The following is a 17,850-nucleotide window of genomic DNA, read 5'->3' on the forward strand; positions in this document are numbered from 1 at the left end:
CATGGCTACAAAAATAAAAAGTAGAAAGATGCTCACCCTCATTTAATAACTAAGGAAATGCAAATCGAAGAGAGAGATAACTTCAAATCTATCAGCCATTTAGCAAAAATAACATCTGACTGCTTCACATCTAACGAGTTGTAGACAAATAAGTATTCACACATACTACTGGTAAGAATGTAGAATTGTACAGCCAATTGAAAGATAATTTTTACATGTAAGGAGATGTGCCAAGAATGTTCCCTACATTATTGTTTACTAACAGCAAAAAAAAGGGGGGGAGACAGGGAAATCCTATATAATAAAAAAAAGAAAAAGAAAAAAAAAGACACATTGGTGAAGTTTTAATGAAAGACGCTTGCATTCATTAACAAATGAGCTCAAACAATTCCAGTTCTGTGAATGAGTGTCTGAGCTGATGGGATCAATGAATGTCACTATTATTTTTCCCTGGTCAAACTTACTTACATTCTGTGTGTATTTTATACAATTCTTGTTTGAAAAATAATTTTTTTATGGACAGATAATTTAGGGTCCTTTTTTTTCTTTTAAATCTTTATTGTTGAGAGTATTGCAGCTGTCCTCCTCTTCCCCCATCATTGCCCCCCTCCAACCGGTTCCCACCCCGCCCCAGGGCTTTGCCACCCTGCTGTCTGTGTCCATAGGTAAGCTCTTCGGTTAATCTCTTCCTGCCTTTCCTTTGTCTGTGCCATGCTTCCATGCTTCTGATTCTATTTTATTCACCAGTTAATTTTGTTCATTAGATTTCTTATTTATTTATTTTGATTTTTAGGTTTAATTGTTGATAGATATATATTTGTTACCATTTTATTGTTCAAATTTTTTATCTCTTCTTCTTCTTAAAGAATACCCTTTAAAAAAAGGGGGATACCCTTTATTTCACGTAATAGTGCTTTGGTGGTGATGAACTCTTTAACATTTTGTTTGTGAAGCTCTTTATCTGACCCTCAGTTTTAAATAAGAGCTTTGCTGGTAGAGTAATCTTGGTTGTAGGTCCTTTACTAGTCATCACTTTGAATATTTCTTGCCAGTCCCTTCTGGCCTGCAAAGTTTCTGTTGAGAAATCAGCTGACAAAACAAAACAAAAAAGTGAAATCAGCGGACAGTTGGACAGTCGTATGGGCACTCCCTTGTAGGTGACCAACTGCTTTTCTCTTACTGCTTTTAACACATTTCATACCGCTCAGGAGTTTTCGTGCGCCATCTGTTAAGGACCGCTCATGAGAATTCTCGTTTTTTCACGCCCATGGAAAAAGGAGCGAATCTAGATACTTATGTAAATTTTATTTGGTCCCTCTTCATAGAGGAAAATGTCTTACGCAGTACCATACGTTAAAAAAGTACTAGAACTTTAATTGTTTAATTGTTTTTGTAAATAAAAATGTTATAATTATTGAAAAACAACACCAAAAGTGCATTATGATGATTTAAATAACATGCAGTTTGCCCCAAAACGTGCGGTCCCTGGCGTATGTCTTAGAGATTTCTATGTGGTACGCAATGTGTTAAGATTCTCTCGTTGTCTTTAACCCTTGGTATTTTAGTTAGGATGTGTCTTGGTGTGGGCCTTTTGGAGTCTTTGAAATAAGGCCACTTAAAGGCTCAGCTCCCCTAATTTCATGTGTTAACCATCAATCCTACATTAAGACTTTTTTTGTTCGTTTATTTTGTTAATCCTCACCTGAGGATATTTTTCCATGGATGCTTTATTGAGAGTAGAAGAAAGGGGAAGAGAAAGAGAGAGGGAAACATCGATGTGAGAGAGACACATCGATTGCTTACCTCCCCTACACGTCCTGACTGGGTTGGGGATCAAGCATGCAACCAAGGTACATGCCCTTGACGGGAATCGAATCTGGGACCCTTCAGTCCACGTGCCAATGCTCTATCTACAGAGCCAAACCTGCTAGGGCTATATTGAGATTTCTGACTTTCTTAGTAAGTGACCCAACTTTAAAGAAACAATTTACCCATTGTAAACAGGGTTAGGAATAAAGGAAAACATTCAAACAGTTTTGTTGATTCTTATCTTGCGACTTTAGAGTAGGATTATTCAGAGTAGAATTATTTAATAAACACAGTTTTTGTAGTTATTTTTGTATATATTATTACTGATTTTTGCTGCCTAACTAATCAGTGGTTCCTTCCATTCAATGCTGCCTGATTTTTTTTAAACAAAGAAAACTTTATTTCTCTTTACTTTAGACTGGTAACCACAGTTGTTTGATTTTGGCAAATGTGGCATGCAATTTTTTTTTTTGAAAATTTAAATAGCAGCTTCTTTCTGGTCTGAAGTGAATGTGCAGGGGTGGGAGTAGACTGGTGAGGAGGGGTGCGTGCAGGTAAGGAAGTGGTGGAGGGAAGAGCATTGGCCCAGGAACTAGAAGACTTGGGTTCTGCTCCCAACTCTTTGCAGGTTTTTGAGCAAATCTCTTAACTTTTCTAGATTTCAGGTTCCTTCCAGACCCTTAAAATTCTGAATCAAAATCCCATACATAATTTCTGAATTTGTACTTTAAAAACATTCCCTTATTGTTCAATATGAGTTTGTATTTTCATTTTGCAAACTGAATTTGGACTGAATTTTGTGATGATTGTCATCTTTATTATTGAACTAATAATTTGGAACAACTTACATTTCATGAAGTGCTTCTCCTCCTAATACACTAGATGGCACTATAGGTGAGGCAAATCAAATTACAAAGAAAAACTTTGACCACCAACGCTAATTTTGGTAAATTAGAAAGGCCTTCACCAAGAGTTCTTGTGTCAACATCTTCAGAAAGAAAAATGAAAACTGCCAGTGTTGGATATCTTAATGTCATTTTTATAGTGATTTTCATATGTGGGATATAATGATCAACATAATTTGATGAACAAATACAGATCCAGAGACAAATGACAGGGGAGGTGGGGGGCAGTTAGAGAGGACTTGTATGCATGCATATTAGCATAACCAATGGACACAGACACTGGAGCGGTGGGGGCTCGCTTGCGGTGGAAATGGCTGGGGGAGGGGGCAATCGAGGAAAAAGGAGACATATGTAAAACTTTAGACAATAAAAAGAAAGAGTAGACTTTCCTTGCCCTGGCTGCCGGCACCGGCACCGGGACCCTGGTTTCCCTCCTAGCAGCCCCGGCTTCATCTGGAAGGTCGTCCGGAAGGATGTCCAATCTAATTAGCATATTATGCTTTTATTATTACAGATTTCAGGGAAATTTGAGATACTAGATAACTAAATGCAGCACATTAACATTGTGGATAAATGTAAAAGTCACATAGTATGAATAAGGATATTATTATGCAGGAATTTCCTTTGTATGGCTTTGCTACTCTATTCTAAGTGCTTGGCTGTGCAGTCAGAACTGAATGGTTACTGGAACTCATCTCCACATTGGTGCAGGGACTGGGTAGGACTCTGAGTAAATTTTAGTTGTAAGAGCAGGTAAGTACCTGGGATGTCAGAGCTGATTCCTGGCTCATGAGTTTACCTTTATTATCACTTTCCTTAACCTGATCCAAATAGGACTGTGTATATTTGTTTCTTCTCAGTTATAAGCAATAAAATGCCAATTATCTTGGCAGTAAGAAGTTAACTAGTAAAGTGAAATCCTAATTTAAATCATGGTACCTTCGGTTTACAATTAAGAAGTCAGCTCTAAGAAGAAAATAACAATGGCCCTAGCTGGTTTGGCTCAGTGGATAGAGCATTGGCCTGCAGACAGAAGGGTCCAGTGTTCGATTCCCGTCAAGGGCACGTACCTTGGTTGCAGGCTCCTCCCTGGTCCTGGCCTTGGTCAGGGCTCATGCAGGAGGCAACCAATGGACATTTCTGTCTTTCCCTCTCTCTTCCACTCTCTCTAAAAATCAATGAAAAAAATATCCTTGGGTGAGGATTAAAAAAAGAAAGTAACAATGGAAAATAGTTTATATATCCCAAGAAATGCCAAACTGCCTTCTAGCCTTTAAGTCATGCTTCTTGGTTTTGACTGGTACCTTTAACTTCAAGGGTTTCTTGCTATAAAAGGAGTGTTATATCTCATTGTCATCTGATCTAAAATTTCCTTTTTGTTCACAGTGCAAGATGAGGACAGAAGCACGACGGAAAAATCTTCTTATTTTGATTTTGCATCATTTAACACAGGAAGGGTATGTTACATTGCAAATATTTACAGAGATGACTCCTCTCTTTTTCTGACCTCTGCCTTTTCAGATACACCCTTTAAATAACAAGCCATAGATTTTATTTTTAGAGCTGTTTAATATTTACAGAAAAATTGAGTACAAAGTACAGAGAGGCCCTGCTGGTGTGGCTCAGTTGGTTGCAGCATCATCCCTTGCACTGGAAGGTGTTGGGTTTGATTCCCGGTCAGGGTACATACCTAGGTTTCTGGTTTGATCCCAGGTTGGGGGAAGAAGCAACTGACTGAGGTCTCTCTCTCTCTCTTTCTCATCTCTCCTTTCCTCTCTCTGAAATCAATTAAAAATTACAGTTAATTTTTTTTAAAGTACAGAGAGTTCCCATATGTGGGCAACCCCCCATGCTGCCCAGTCTCCCGTATTATTAACATCTTGCATCCATGTGGTACGTTTGTTACAATTGATGAACCATACTGTATATGGTATATTATTAGTATCTAAAGTCCGTAGTTTACATCGGGGCTCACTCTGGTGTTGTACAGTTCCATGAGTTTTGACAAATGCATAATGTCAGGTATCCACCACTGTATAGCTTTGCTGCCCTAAAAATCCCTTGTGCTCTACCTGTTCCTGCCCCATCCTCAGCAACCTAGACACACACTTTTATTGCCGCATGTACCTAGGTATTTTTTGTATTATGTACTTGAAAACTCTATTAACAAAGCTGTCCAGCTCATGTGATACAGCCCTTTACCCATTCAGGTTTGAAGTTAGTGTAGGCCTTTTTTTATTTTTTATTTTCTTTATTGATTAAGGTATTACATATGTGTCCTTATCCCTCCTTTGCCCCCAGCCCCATGCCCCTGCTCATGCTCTCACCCCCCTGGTGTCTGTGTCCGTTGGTTATGCTTATATGCATGCATACAAGTCCTTTGGTTGACCTCTCCCCCTTACTCCCACCCTCCTCTACCTTCCCACTGAGGTTTGGGCATCTGATTGATGCTTCTTTGCCTCTGGATCTGTTTTTGTTCATCAGTTTATGTTGTTCATTACATTCCATACATGAGTGGGATCATGTTTTTGATTTTTTGAGGAAACTCCATACTGTTCTCCACAGTGGCTGCACCAGTCTGCATTCCCACCAGCAGTGCAAGAGGGTTCCTTTTTCTCCACATCCTCGCCAGCACTTGTCATTTGTTGATTTGTTGATGATAGCCATTCGGACAGGTGTGAGATGGTACCGCATTGTCATTTTCATTTGCATCTGAATTTGAGCATGTTTTCATATGTCCCTTAGATATTCTTTCACAAAGTATCTATTTAGGTCCATTGCCCGTTTTTTGATTGGGTTGTTTATCTTCCTTTTGTTAAGTTGTATGAGTTCCCTGTAAATATTAGAGATTAAACCCTTATTGGAGATAACAGTGGCAAATATGTTCTCCCATGCAGTGGGCTTTCTTATTGTTTTGTTGATGGTTTCTTTTGCTGTGCAGAAGCTTTTTATTTTGATGTAGTCCCATTTGTTTATTTTCTCTATAGTTTCCATTGCCCTAGGAGCTGTATTGGTGAAGATATTGCTTCAGCATATGTCTGAGATTTTGCTGCCTGTGGATTCCTCTAAGATATTGATGGTTTCCTGTCTTATGTTTAAGTCCTTTATCCAGTGAGTTTCCCAGCGTCCCACTGCTGGGCATGTACACAAAGATAATACTCTTAATCCTGTTTTCCTTCCTTCAAAATAAAGAAATTGCATTGACCAGAATGACCTATGCTCAGCTCTTTTCTGTGCAATGCCTATCTTATAACTGGCCAGGGGAGGGAATTTTGCCACCTACCTGTTAAGGCATAAAGAGTTTACTGTGAGTTAACAAAACATGCATTTCTCCTTTTTGCCATGAGATGGCTCCTTGCATCTTGAATCAATGAAAATTTTACTTATAGTAATATTCCCTGAGACCTGCTGGGAAAGGGACTTATGAATGGATTATCAAGATGAAAAGTGAACTATAATGTAGGTATTTAAAAAAAAATTTAAATTGATTTCAGAGTGAGGAAGGGAGAAAGGGGGAGAGAGATAGAAACATCAATGATGAGAATCACTGATCAACTGCCTTCTACTGGGGACCGAGCCCACAACCCAGGCATGTGCCCTGACCAGAATTGAACCATAACTGCCTACTTCATAGGTTGAAGCTCAACCACTAAGCTACACCCAATGGGCTAATATAGGTACTTTTAAGGACATATCAATGTCAGAAAAATACTCTCTCCTTTAACAAAATACTAAGAATTCAGCAAAGAGAATAGATTATTGTGGATTGAAATAAACAATCAGAGAAAGCTTTGTAGAGAAGGGATATGAGCTGGCCTTTTTCTTTTCATTTTTATTTTTTAATTATAGCTGACATACAGTGAAAGATGTGTGGAATGCCAAAAGACAGATGTGATGGACAAGGACATCCTCGGCAAGGGCAAAGAGGAAGAAGAGGCATGGCATAACTGAACAATTAGGGAAACAGAAAGACCAGAGTTCAAAAGGGTGAGGGAGAATTGGTGAGATCAGACAGTGGAGGTCATGGTACAGGTCCTCGTAGCACCACATGTGCATCCCCTCAGACTCAGAGCCTGTTACCAGCCTCTGTCTCTCCTGCTGTGTCTTGCTTATTAGTGCTCACTGCTTGTCCTGAGGTCCTGTCCTGTCACTGTTGGTTAAGAAGCTCTAGTGGCTCCTGCCAACCCTATCAAGTTCAGACCTCATTCAAACTCAAGTAGTGAAACAGGAACACACGGAAGCAGTTTTGTTTCTCTGATCAATTACTTTAGGAAACACGGGACCTGCCATTATCTAGCATAATTTTTTTAAAGTAAAAACTCTATGATCCTGGAAAGAGTTTAGAATATAGTGTGATGTCAGTAAAGACTACAAGCCATTTATAGTCTCTGTTCCTATCTTTCTTTTTTTTTCTGGCTTACAAGTGCAAATATATGTGTATTTAGTCATTTAAAAATGTTTGGAGCCCTGACTGGTTTGGCTCAGTGGATAGAGCGTCAGGCTTGATCCCCAGTGTGGGGCGTGCAGGAGGCAACTGATCAATGAATCTCTCTCATCATTGATGTTTCTATCTCTCTCTCCCTTTCCCTTCCTCTCTGACATCAATAAAAATATATTTTAAAAAATAAATAAAAATAAAAATGTTTGGAAAGATAGAGAAAATGTTAACAGTCATTGTCTATGAGTGGTGGAATTTTCTTTTGACTTATCAGTATTTTCTAGTTTTTTTCTTAAATTAGCATATATATATCTCCCTAACCAGTTTGGCTCAGTGGATAGAGCATTGGCCTGTGGACCAAATGGTCCCAGGTTCGATTCTGGTCAAGGACATGTACCTTGGTTGCAGGCACATCCCCAGTAGGGGGTTTGCAGAAGGCAGCTGATCGATGCTTTTCTCATTGATGTTTCTAACTCTCTATTCCTCTCCCTTTCTCTCTGTAAAAAATCAATAAAATAATTAGCATATATTACTTCATACTAAACAAAAGTCATTAATGAAAAATGGATTTAGCTCATCTCCCTGTAAAATGGAGATTAAGACAGAGTGTAGAAGCCAGGTGAGTCATCAGTAAGTATAGAAGCTGACTGAGTACAGCCAGTTGACGTTTGCAAGTTCTTTAAAATTAGCAAGGTCATGGGAAATAATCATAACCTTCTTGTTTTAAAAAAATATATTTTTATTGATTTCAGAGAGGAAGGGAAGGGGGAGAGAGATATAGAAACACCAATGATGAGAAAGAATCATCGATCAGCTGCCTCCTGCACGCCCCACACTGAGGACCAAGCCCGCAACCTGGGCATGTGCTCTTGACTGCAATCAAACCCGGGACTCCTCAGTCCACAGGCTGACACTCTATCCACTGAGCCAAATCGGCTAGGGCAATCATAACCTTCTTTAACAAAATTCAGTCTTCCAACTGGCCTGAATCTGGGCCAGGGAAGAGAGCATAACAATGATAAAAAAGTTTTCTCCTTCTACCTTCTGGATTCAAGTCAAACAGAAGGAGTTACAACCTGTAGTAGGAATTCTTAATCTTGGGATTTTGATAAACCCCTAAAGTTGTATGCTAATCTGTGCACATTTGTCAGGAGAGAGTCCTTGCTTTTATAAACAAGTTAACTAAGACTATGGGCTGGAGAGTCTTTCCACTTTTAGAGGATTGTGGGACAAGGCACTTATTTTTATTGCTAAGACTACTTAAGTCAGACAGCTTTTCAACCGAACAGGTTAAAAATGACAGTGAAGAACCTATGGTGAAGATACTACTTACACTTAGAAGTAGAAATGTGTGACTGATGGAAAAATTACCAGAAATAATACATCCAACTGGATCACATCTTCTTATACTAACTTTCCTCAGTGATGTTGCTCAACATATTGTGGGAATTTTCTTCAGAGCTCATGACATATTCTTTTAAATCGCCTCAATGATGGGCAAATCATGTCTATTGGGACTGAATTTGGGTTTTATCAATTGTCAAATGTTGCCTAAAATGAATAAAGAGGTAAATACCCACTTTTGGCTAAAAATGAAAAGGTAAATCACAAGATATTTTCATAGTTGACTTATTTGACTAAACACTTCTAAAAACGTTTTAAACAATAATGGCTCTGGACTTTTAATGCCTGTTTGCTTTTGTTCTTTCTACTCAGGGTTAATTTTTGTTTGTTTGTTTTTTTCTTCTGTGCAATGGCCAGATATATTGATACAGCTAATGCTTTGGAGCAAGAAACTCAACTGGGGTTACGACGCTTTGAAGTTTGTGACAACGTTGACCTTGAAACTATTTTGATGGACTATGAGAGCTATTATTTTATAAAATTTCAGAAATACCCCAAAATTATCAAAAAGGCACCAGACACAGGTATATGGCTATTTTCTAGAAATAAAACTTTATATCATCTTTAAGATTAGCATTTCCTCCTCCTTTTATTCCCAGATAGATGGTGCCCCTCATGCTGTACTGAAGGACTAGACCAGACAGTTCCTGTAGCTTCCCTTAAATTCAGTGCAATTTAAATATGATCTGTGGACATGGAAATTCCTTCAGTTATGTTGGCATTTGTTTGAGGAACATGTTTGAGGACAATGAAGGCAAAACCTCAGAGTTTCACAGGTCCTTTTTTTTTTTTCCAATTCTAGTTTACATTCAATAATATTTGTATTGGTTTCAGGTGTACAGCACAGTGGTTAGACAATCATATACTTTACAGGTTCTTTTTAGAAGCCCAACATTACTTTCATTTCTGTAGAGATGGAAAGAGCTGTTAGAAGAGGATAAATGACAGAAGATTCTTTTCTTGCTAGGAAGACCTATTATCTATCTTGAAAATAACATGAAAATGAGTATTGGTGAAGCTAATAGCTCATGTATAGATAATGAAATGCTTTAGAAAGCCATCAATCCAGATAATGATCAATATTTTGCAAAGACCCAGTATAGGTTAACAGTCAAGGAGGCTGGCTGGAGGAAAGATCTAAAGTGAGGGCCCTATGTTTTGTAGTAACATTGACTTAGAAGTCTGTAAGTGGGGGAAGTAATTATAAACCAAGGGAGATCATTGTCCTGTTTACAAGGCACTCGTTAAGCCACAGACTTTAACATTTCATGTGGGGACCAGGAAATCAAGAGGAATGTCAATTAAAAATAGCTAGGGCCGAATCTCAGAGCTGGAAGGGGTCTGAGAGAGAGGTGTTTTATCTAAACTCCCTTCCAGTGCAGGGCTCAGAGCCCTTGGCTGCTGGATCTGAGTCATGGCAGAGAAAGCAAGGACTCTTAACCACTGGGACACTAGACCTATTATTGACATGATCTGATTTCTAAATTGCCAGCTCTGATCTAGCTTGGAAATGACTTTTCCTGGGATATGAACACTAACTCTTTATGTTCAGGTAAACTGGCAGAGTATGACTGATAAACAGTACCTGCCAGACTCATGGAATTGTATTGGTGTCCCACAGACCAAGTCAAAATATTTTTAAGTTCACGAAAACCTAATGAAATGGTAACTAAGCCCATACTGGAGTTGTCACTAGGTCCATGGTCTCCAACAGGTTTAATATCCAAGGCCTTTGGGGTCTTTCTCTACCTGGAAACATTTGGGAAGCCTGAGCTTCTTTCTCTTCACTGGTAGTTTCACTTCTCTCTAGATAAGAGTAGCTTAGAGTCTTTAAATGCCAAAAGGCTGTTGCACAAATTTAAAAGCAATGTAAAAGGACAAACATACTTGAAAAATCACTTTCTCGTAAAAATGAAATTCTTTCCTTTTCCTCCCAATATCTGTTTTGCTACAGCAGAAAGTAACTTACCACCAAGAAGTGGAGGGAAGGCCAGAAGGTAAAGTAAATGGTAATTCATCTTGATCAACTCAACTCTAGGAGTTTGGGGGACCCTTTCAGAAGATGCTCCAGTGTGGCTCCATGACTGCCTACCAGCAGCGCCAGGCTGTGGTCATGTGATTTAAGTGGCCCCAGCCATGTGTTCATTCATGTTACAAATGTCCAGGACATGGGCCAATGTCTGTCAGTTCTCCTGGTTTTACTGCGAATACTTGCACCCACTTATGCTCTGTCTTTCTCGGCTCAGTGGTTTGAAAAGGATGGACCTCAGAGATGAAAAGACCTGGGTTCAATCTGGGCTCTGCTTCTGACAAGCTAGGAGCATGTTTCTGACACATAGGGAGTTCCCTGCACATACTGAGCACCCAAGAAATATTATTTTCCCTTTTAAAATCATATCTGAGTTTCTTTGTGCACGCCCATGTCCTGACCTGTCTGAAGATAATCAGGCCTTTCTTTTCTCCTCCTTTTCTGGCACTCATCTTATATTCCTTTCTCTAGCTTCTCAAATCCAAATCTCATTTAGGACTTGCAGCATATGATGGAATTTCTCTGTCTCTTGACCATTCTGGGGAGACACAAGGTCCTACCACCCTTGCCTCAGTGTCCTCCGCATTCCCTTCTTTCCACTCCCAACTCACACCCACTGTCAGAGCCTATTCAGAAATGGCCAGGAGTGCAAGGGCATGGGTGCCAAGGACGGCATAGCTTTGGGGCATGAAGGCTTGTAGATTTTTCTGTTATAATAAGGCCCAAACCTTAGGGGAAGGTTGAAATGGGGTCTTAGTAGGGGCCCCACAACCATTTAGTCAGTGAACAAAACTTCTTTAAATCTTAGAATGCAATTGAAGAAAACTTAGATTGTAATCACAAGCAACCCATTAGGCCTTTAGGAGGTATGAGTTCCATGTGCCCCACTAAGTTCCTTGCCTTTGTGACTCCAGTCCCTGGTGTGCAGCCTAAGAAGGAAGGGTCAGACACCTCACAGGACTGTTTGGCATCATTTATAAAATGGCTGTGGAGCCCTGAATGCTTTGTGATAATATGCTGCCTGAGGCTACCTTTGCTTTGCACTATTCTTTAGGAATGTTTTATTGTTTTGACCGAATGTTATTCTTTTATTTATAGTTGCCATAAAGCTAGTCAGAATTTGGTAATAAATAAGTACTTCTGAATAGACCCAGTGAGGAACATTTTAAGAGGCCGGCTTTGGGGAACACATTTAGATTCTGATTATTTTTCAGCCATACGTTCATGCTTGACATTAGCTCAGCATTCCTTACCTGGCAGAACATTCTGTGAGTGAATGTCATTGGAGAGCTTTGCTTCCCTTTTGGGATAGAGGTTGATGGCTTGGGGTTCCTTCAGCTCTCCTCTGAGTAGATGTTTGCACCCGTAAGCATGAAGGTTGGATAGCAAATTGCTGGGATCAGGATGGATAACTAGGAAAATAATGAATGGTGTTTGTTTACAGTTTTATATTCAAAGATAGTTGTTGAAATGAGAGGTTGTATCATGAGACTGGCTACTAACAGATGAAAGTGCCTTTTCCTAATTCTTGCATCTCACACCAAAGAGCAAGCTCCCAGCTTAGAAATTTGCAGCTGACCCCAAGAAGGAAAACTTCTTTAATGTGATGGATGACAGAATTAGGATGCCATAAAGTCTTGACAATTTAGGAGATGGGCCCAAAATAACAAGATGAAATTTAATGAAATATGATTTAAACTCTATCCAAAGATTCACAACAAATACCTCCCCTATTACAAAACCAGGGACCTAGGAGTCGGAGTGAACTGCAGATGCAGTGTGAATCAACAATGTAGTGTGACTGCTAATGTGGTTTTAGGTTTCATCAATAGAAACAGTCTGGAAAGTAGGAGGTGGCTCTATTCTGGTCAGAAGACTGGATTAAAGGTGCCCAGGATGAGTAAGAATCTAGGAGCCAGATGACCTTAGGAATGACTGAAGAAACTGGAGATGTTTAGTTTGAAGAACAGAAGACTTGGGGTGAGGGTGGTCCCTACAATAATGCAGTAGCTGTTTTCACTCTCTAAAGAGAGATTGGATCTTCTCTGCAAATTCCACAGGACACACCTAGAACTAGTGACTGAAGTTAATTAACAGGGTGAATTTGGTTCCATATTAGAAAGAATTTTACAATCCTTAGAGCTGATTGGAAAAGAATTGTGTTGCTTTGCACATTAATGCACTTGGTTTTGGTCACATTAAAGCAAATCTGTGAATCATTTGCCTCCAGTGGGAAAATAGGCTTCCTGTTTCCTTACAGCTCTACAGGGTGTTGAGGCAAATTTAACTCTCTATATAGGTCTATATCTGTCTATCATCTATCTATCTATCTATCTATCTATCTATCTATCTTCATCATCATCATCCAACTATCTTCATCATCATCTATCTATTCTTCATTTAAATCAATGCTATTCACAAGGGTTTGCACTTATGAAATGTCTGGTATTCATTTCATAGATTTTCATTGCTGTGCCAGCAAAAGACCTGAGGGGCAGACATTCTTGTTCCTAATCTACAGATGAAAAACAGATGCCCTGATAAACTGGCAGTTGTTCCTCTCATGACATTTACCCCATTGGGCCCAATACTGTAGTTGCCACGTGTGGACATTGGTGGTATTGTTGGCATAGCCATAGATGGTCTCGCTGGCCAAATAGCTAGCTATATGGTTATAGTAGACATGACCAACTTTTTCTTTCTCACAAAGAAATGGAGTTGAAATGGCAGCTCTCTGAGACCACTTAGCACAGGGGGAGAAAAATTTTAGAAATGCATCTCACGTGAGAGGGCAAGAGAATGAGAGAACCAAACACCTGATGATGTGGGTATCTGTAATGTAGGGAACAAGTATATTTTACCTCTGTACTGATGTATAACATAGATACAGTCAAGGCATATATACTCATTACTACCACTGCTGGCAGCCCACCAGCAGGCTCCCTCCCCAGTCAATACCCCCATCGCCACCTCCGTTAGCCACTAATTCTGACTTCCAGCCCCATCAATTCGTTTTGCCTGAAGTATACAATTCTGGTGAAAATTTGTTTTATAAACATGAATGACCTGTGACAACAGATGAGGTAAGGTTGCTTTCCTTCCATTAGCCCCTTTTGGCATCTATTGTGCACAGTATGATGGGAGTATTTTAAGTAGACAAAGTCCACCCAGCACACTGGGTTGAAACCATGGACAGATCCCTAGGCTTTCCAATGCTCATTCATCTGGGTGGAGGATCCTTCCTCCTGTGCCTTTCCCCTGCTCTTCCAGAGGGAAGTGGGGGTGGGAGTTGGGTGGAGGTGGAAAGAAACAAGGAAAGGCTGTTTGTAAAGCATTTTAGGAAAAGAAAGCTATTTACAGAAGGGCTGAAGCCATGGGTCATGAAAGGGAAATGCAGAGTGAGTCAGGGGCCTCTAGGAGGAGGTGGCCCTCTAGCTCCGTCTTGTAAGAATCTAATGGGTAGATTGAGTGAGTCAGACTTGGATGGACAGGATAGGGGATGCAGATGTTAGGGCCCTATTGTGGTACACCTGTCTATCTTTCAAGAACTCTATGTGCTCCACATGTTGTTTAGTTACCTTAGACTAAGTGGTTAGAATAATTTCCTTCAAGTTCTTTGTTTCCTCCCCTAGGGTGATGAATGACAGTTGTCAAAATCTTCCCATGATCAGTCAGCTGAGGCCACGGTCCAAAACCATGGTGGGGAAGCCAGGGGAAGCCAAACCCCTCTATAAGGAACATCCTAAACAGGTCAGGACAGCTTTGCTTGGTGTGGTAAAAAAGCAGGTGACTGAGAAATAGCCCCAAGAAAACAGTCACTTTTTTCTTTTGAGGACCTATGTTTTTTTTAAATTGCTGTATGATTTCACTAAATTGTAGATTTTCTTCCGAGTCACTGGATTAAAACTACAAGCAAATTCCTAGTCTTCCTAATGTTTCTGACTTTGAGTGGGAGGGCTCCTCCCTCCCCAGCCTTTCCCCTGGTCTGAGTGCTGGGTGACAGCCTTCGAGGGGTGAGTCCTGGGCATGGCAGGAGGGCTTATTTGCTGCAGAGTCCCATCCTCCCATTTGAGGTAACTGTAGTCAGCAGGCCTTCCTGTCCTGAAGCACCTTCCTGGGTTCCTAGATATGGGCCAGAGGTTGTCTTGGGTGTGCCTGGGCCTCAGAGTCTCCTGTTGGATTTTTCTGAAGTGACACGGTTGGTCCTTACCCCAGACCTCCGCACTGGACTTTCTGGGGGAGATGGGGCACAAGAGGAGAGAGTCCAGCAGGCGGGTGAGACCAGCAGCTCCTGATTTGGGAGATCCAGGCCTAGAGATTCCTGGTTTAGGACAAAACATACCAGATTTCTAAGGGAACAGAACCAATAGAGACTGTGAAACATAATTAATGCCAAAGATATCTCGGGGGGTAGAAAGAAATAATCACAAACATCAGTTGGTCAAAAGGAATCTCTCACCCTCAAAGAGGTTGGGTGGTCTGGTCATTGTAGTCTGACTCAGGCAGAAGGGAAGTGGAAGGGCAGCAGATAAATCCCACAGGAGCTGGCTGGCTGCTGCCCTTCAAACTCAGCACTCCTGGCCACAAACACCTTTGGTCCCAGGAGAAAAGACAAGCCAGCAAGTGGGAATGGGTTGAGACATTGGAAAAGCTGCTTGCTTCCAAGGCCAGCTTCTTCCATGTGGCACAGGTAGATTGTTAGTTCATCTTGGGGCGGCACAGAAGTGGACAAATTACACATGGGGTTCCCCATTTACAGAACTGACCTCCAGCATTTGCCATTTGATTTGGGGTAATGGAATAGGCAGTTATAACCAGCATCTCTATGTCCATTTTGACTTCTACCTGTCTTCCTCTTTCTTCAGGAGGTTGTCAATAACCCTGGCATGGAGAGAGCCGACTTTGGCTTAACTATATCAGGAATCAACAGAGGCCGTGGAAGAGAAAATGTCCGTCCACAAAGAGTAAGTGGAACTCATGAACCTGACACTGAAAGGGAAAATCCCCTTTTCTTTTAAAAAAAATGATAATAAAAATGTTATTTCTGTCAAACAGAAAAGTTACTATGTAATGATCAAAGGTTGACTGTGAGGTGAACTGGGAAGAGCACTAGGTAAGGATTAGAACCCTGGGGTTCTGGTCTGACTCTTCCTTCTAGATGAATGGACTTGAATGAACTGCCTCATCTCTAAGGAGCTCAGTTTCCTCACTTGCAAGTTGAGCTATTTGGAATAGATGGTTTCTAATGTTCCTTTCAGCTTAAAATTCTGTGATTAAAATAATAAACATTGGCATGACTGTTCTGCATTATTTAAGAAGTGACCTCACTGTAGCTGGTTTGGTTCAGTGGATAGCGCATTGGCCTGTGGAATGAAGGGTCCCAGGTTCGATTCTGGTCAAAGGCACATACCACCAATGCAGGCTGGATCCCTGGTCCTGGTTGGGACTCGTGTGAGTGTCAACCAATCAATGTGTCTCTCTGATATCCATGTTTCTTTCTCTCTGTCTCTCCCCCTCCCTTCCATTCTCTCTAAAAATCAATGGAAAAAAATCCTCGGATGAGGATTAACAACCACAAAAAAGGACCTCACATTCATTCTTTTCTGCCTGTCAGTAGTTGTTGATTAGTGGTGTCACCTTTCTCCTTGGAGGTATGGCTTCACCTGGAATGTAATTTCCTGTGAACCATGGAACCTATGTTGACAGAGAGTTGATCTTGTCCTTGATAGGTATTTTACCTCTTTCACGATGAACCTCATGTCCTGATTTGTAAATAATAGTTTCTCAAAAGAAAAGACCCAAATTGGGTGAATGTAGGCAAAAGGCAGGTAAAACATGTCACTTGGAAATGAAAAGTAGCATCAACACCAACATATCTCTTGATTGTAACTTCTAGAGTTGTACTTCTTTAAGAGTCATCTTTCTTTTCTTTCTTTGATCAAGTTCTTACTTCTAGTCAACTCTTCTCAGCCATACTCAACTCTAGGTTGTGCATATTTAGAGAGGAAGCTGAGGGCATCTCCTTGGAAATCAAGGGAGCTGTCTCATTGGCCTGAACTGACTCTTGTCAGGGCCTCAAATGTATGAGTGATTGCTGGAGAAACCATTTGAATCTGTGTCCCCCATGGAGAAACATGTCCCCGGTTACCTTCACTACTTTCATTGTATTTTTAGCCACTTTTGTGCCTCGCAGTTTTGTGGCATTAGTTTCTCTCCTGAATGCCTCAAGTTCACATGGATGGATGTTTCTGATCTGGTCATAAGGAAGGGACTATTTAACCCAGCACTTAACCTTTGGAAGAGTCTGGCTGTAAATTCTCTCACAGCAGAAAAGTCTTCAGGGTAAAATGTACATGTTTTTCTCCCTAGCATTTCAGATGTTTATAAGCTGAATGAGGGTGTATGGCCAGGAGGCTGATCTCCAAAGTGTGTCTCTCATTGCCATGGTAGGGCCCTCAGCTTCAGGATTCCCCAGTCCCCTTTGCAACTTTAATAGGCATGTTGCTCCTGAAGGTAATGTCTTTAGAATCAGCCTGTCTAGGTTCAAACCCTGGCTCAGACCTTCCTAGCTGTGTAACCTTGGACAAGTTGTTCAATCTCTCTAAACCTCATTTCTTTCAGCCGCAAAATAGAAATAATCATAGGGTCACTTTAAATGTCATAATAAATGGAGGGTCTTAGTACAGTGCCCAGCACACAATAAACACTCAATAAATGCCAACTATAATTATTGTTATTTGTTTTTGCACACATCCTTACTATTTCCTTCTTCCTAGAGGGGAGACAAGGTGGATTTGGAGAGAGTATGAGAGACAAGTATCTGGGTTTGAATCCTGGCCTGAAGCCACTTGTTAGCTGTGTGGTCCTGGGCAGATCATGGAATTTCCCTCTATGAAACTAGGCTATCACACCTGACTAGCAGAAGTGTTGTAAGACTTAGAAAAAAAATCAAAAGTACAGATTGGTAGTTACAAAATAGTCATGGGGAAAAAATTGTTTTTGGGAGAACCAAGATGGCGGCATAGGTTAACGCCGGAGTTTGCCACCTCGAACAACCATTTCAAAAGTGAAACTAAAAGACAGAAGGGACATCATCCAGAACCACAGGAACGCTGGCTGAGTGGAAGTCCTACAACTAGGAGGAAAGAGTAACGCATACAGACACTCAGAGGCGGCGCAGTGCTGAAGTCAAACACTGAGGTGCGGAGTGCGCAGAGCGGGCTGGGGCGGAGGGCGCGGTTGGCATTTTCAATCGGGAGGGGGGC

The 17,850-nt window shown here is 40.8% G+C and overlaps 1 protein-coding gene and 1 long non-coding RNA gene across 2 annotated transcripts in view; one reads left to right on the forward strand and one right to left on the reverse strand.

Moving 5' to 3' along the window:
* The first annotated feature begins 8,926 nt into the window (after positions 1 to 8,926).
* The window catches only part of KATNAL2 (katanin p60 subunit A like 2), a 38,916-nt gene continuing 29,992 nt past the window's right edge, over positions 8,927 to 17,850 (forward strand). The window contains exons 1-4 of the mRNA XM_015561481.1: positions 8,927 to 9,080; positions 10,511 to 10,553; positions 14,218 to 14,335; positions 15,451 to 15,549. Of these exons, the coding sequence (XP_015416967.1) occupies positions 9,008 to 9,080; positions 10,511 to 10,553; positions 14,218 to 14,335; positions 15,451 to 15,549 (333 nt within the window). The 5' untranslated portion in view covers positions 8,927 to 9,007. The remainder of the gene's footprint in view (positions 9,081 to 10,510; positions 10,554 to 14,217; positions 14,336 to 15,450; positions 15,550 to 17,850) is intronic.
* LOC107182515 overlaps positions 11,845 to 17,850 on the reverse strand; it is a 12,785-nt gene continuing 6,779 nt past the window's right edge. Inside the window, exon 3 of the long non-coding RNA XR_001513229.1 lies at positions 11,845 to 11,997. This is a non-coding gene — a long non-coding RNA (uncharacterized LOC107182515). The remainder of the gene's footprint in view (positions 11,998 to 17,850) is intronic.

Source organism: Myotis davidii, unplaced genomic scaffold (genome assembly GCF_000327345.1).
Source record: "Myotis davidii unplaced genomic scaffold, ASM32734v1 scaffold815, whole genome shotgun sequence".
In the NCBI taxonomy this organism is placed as follows: domain Eukaryota; kingdom Metazoa; phylum Chordata; class Mammalia; order Chiroptera; family Vespertilionidae; genus Myotis; species Myotis davidii.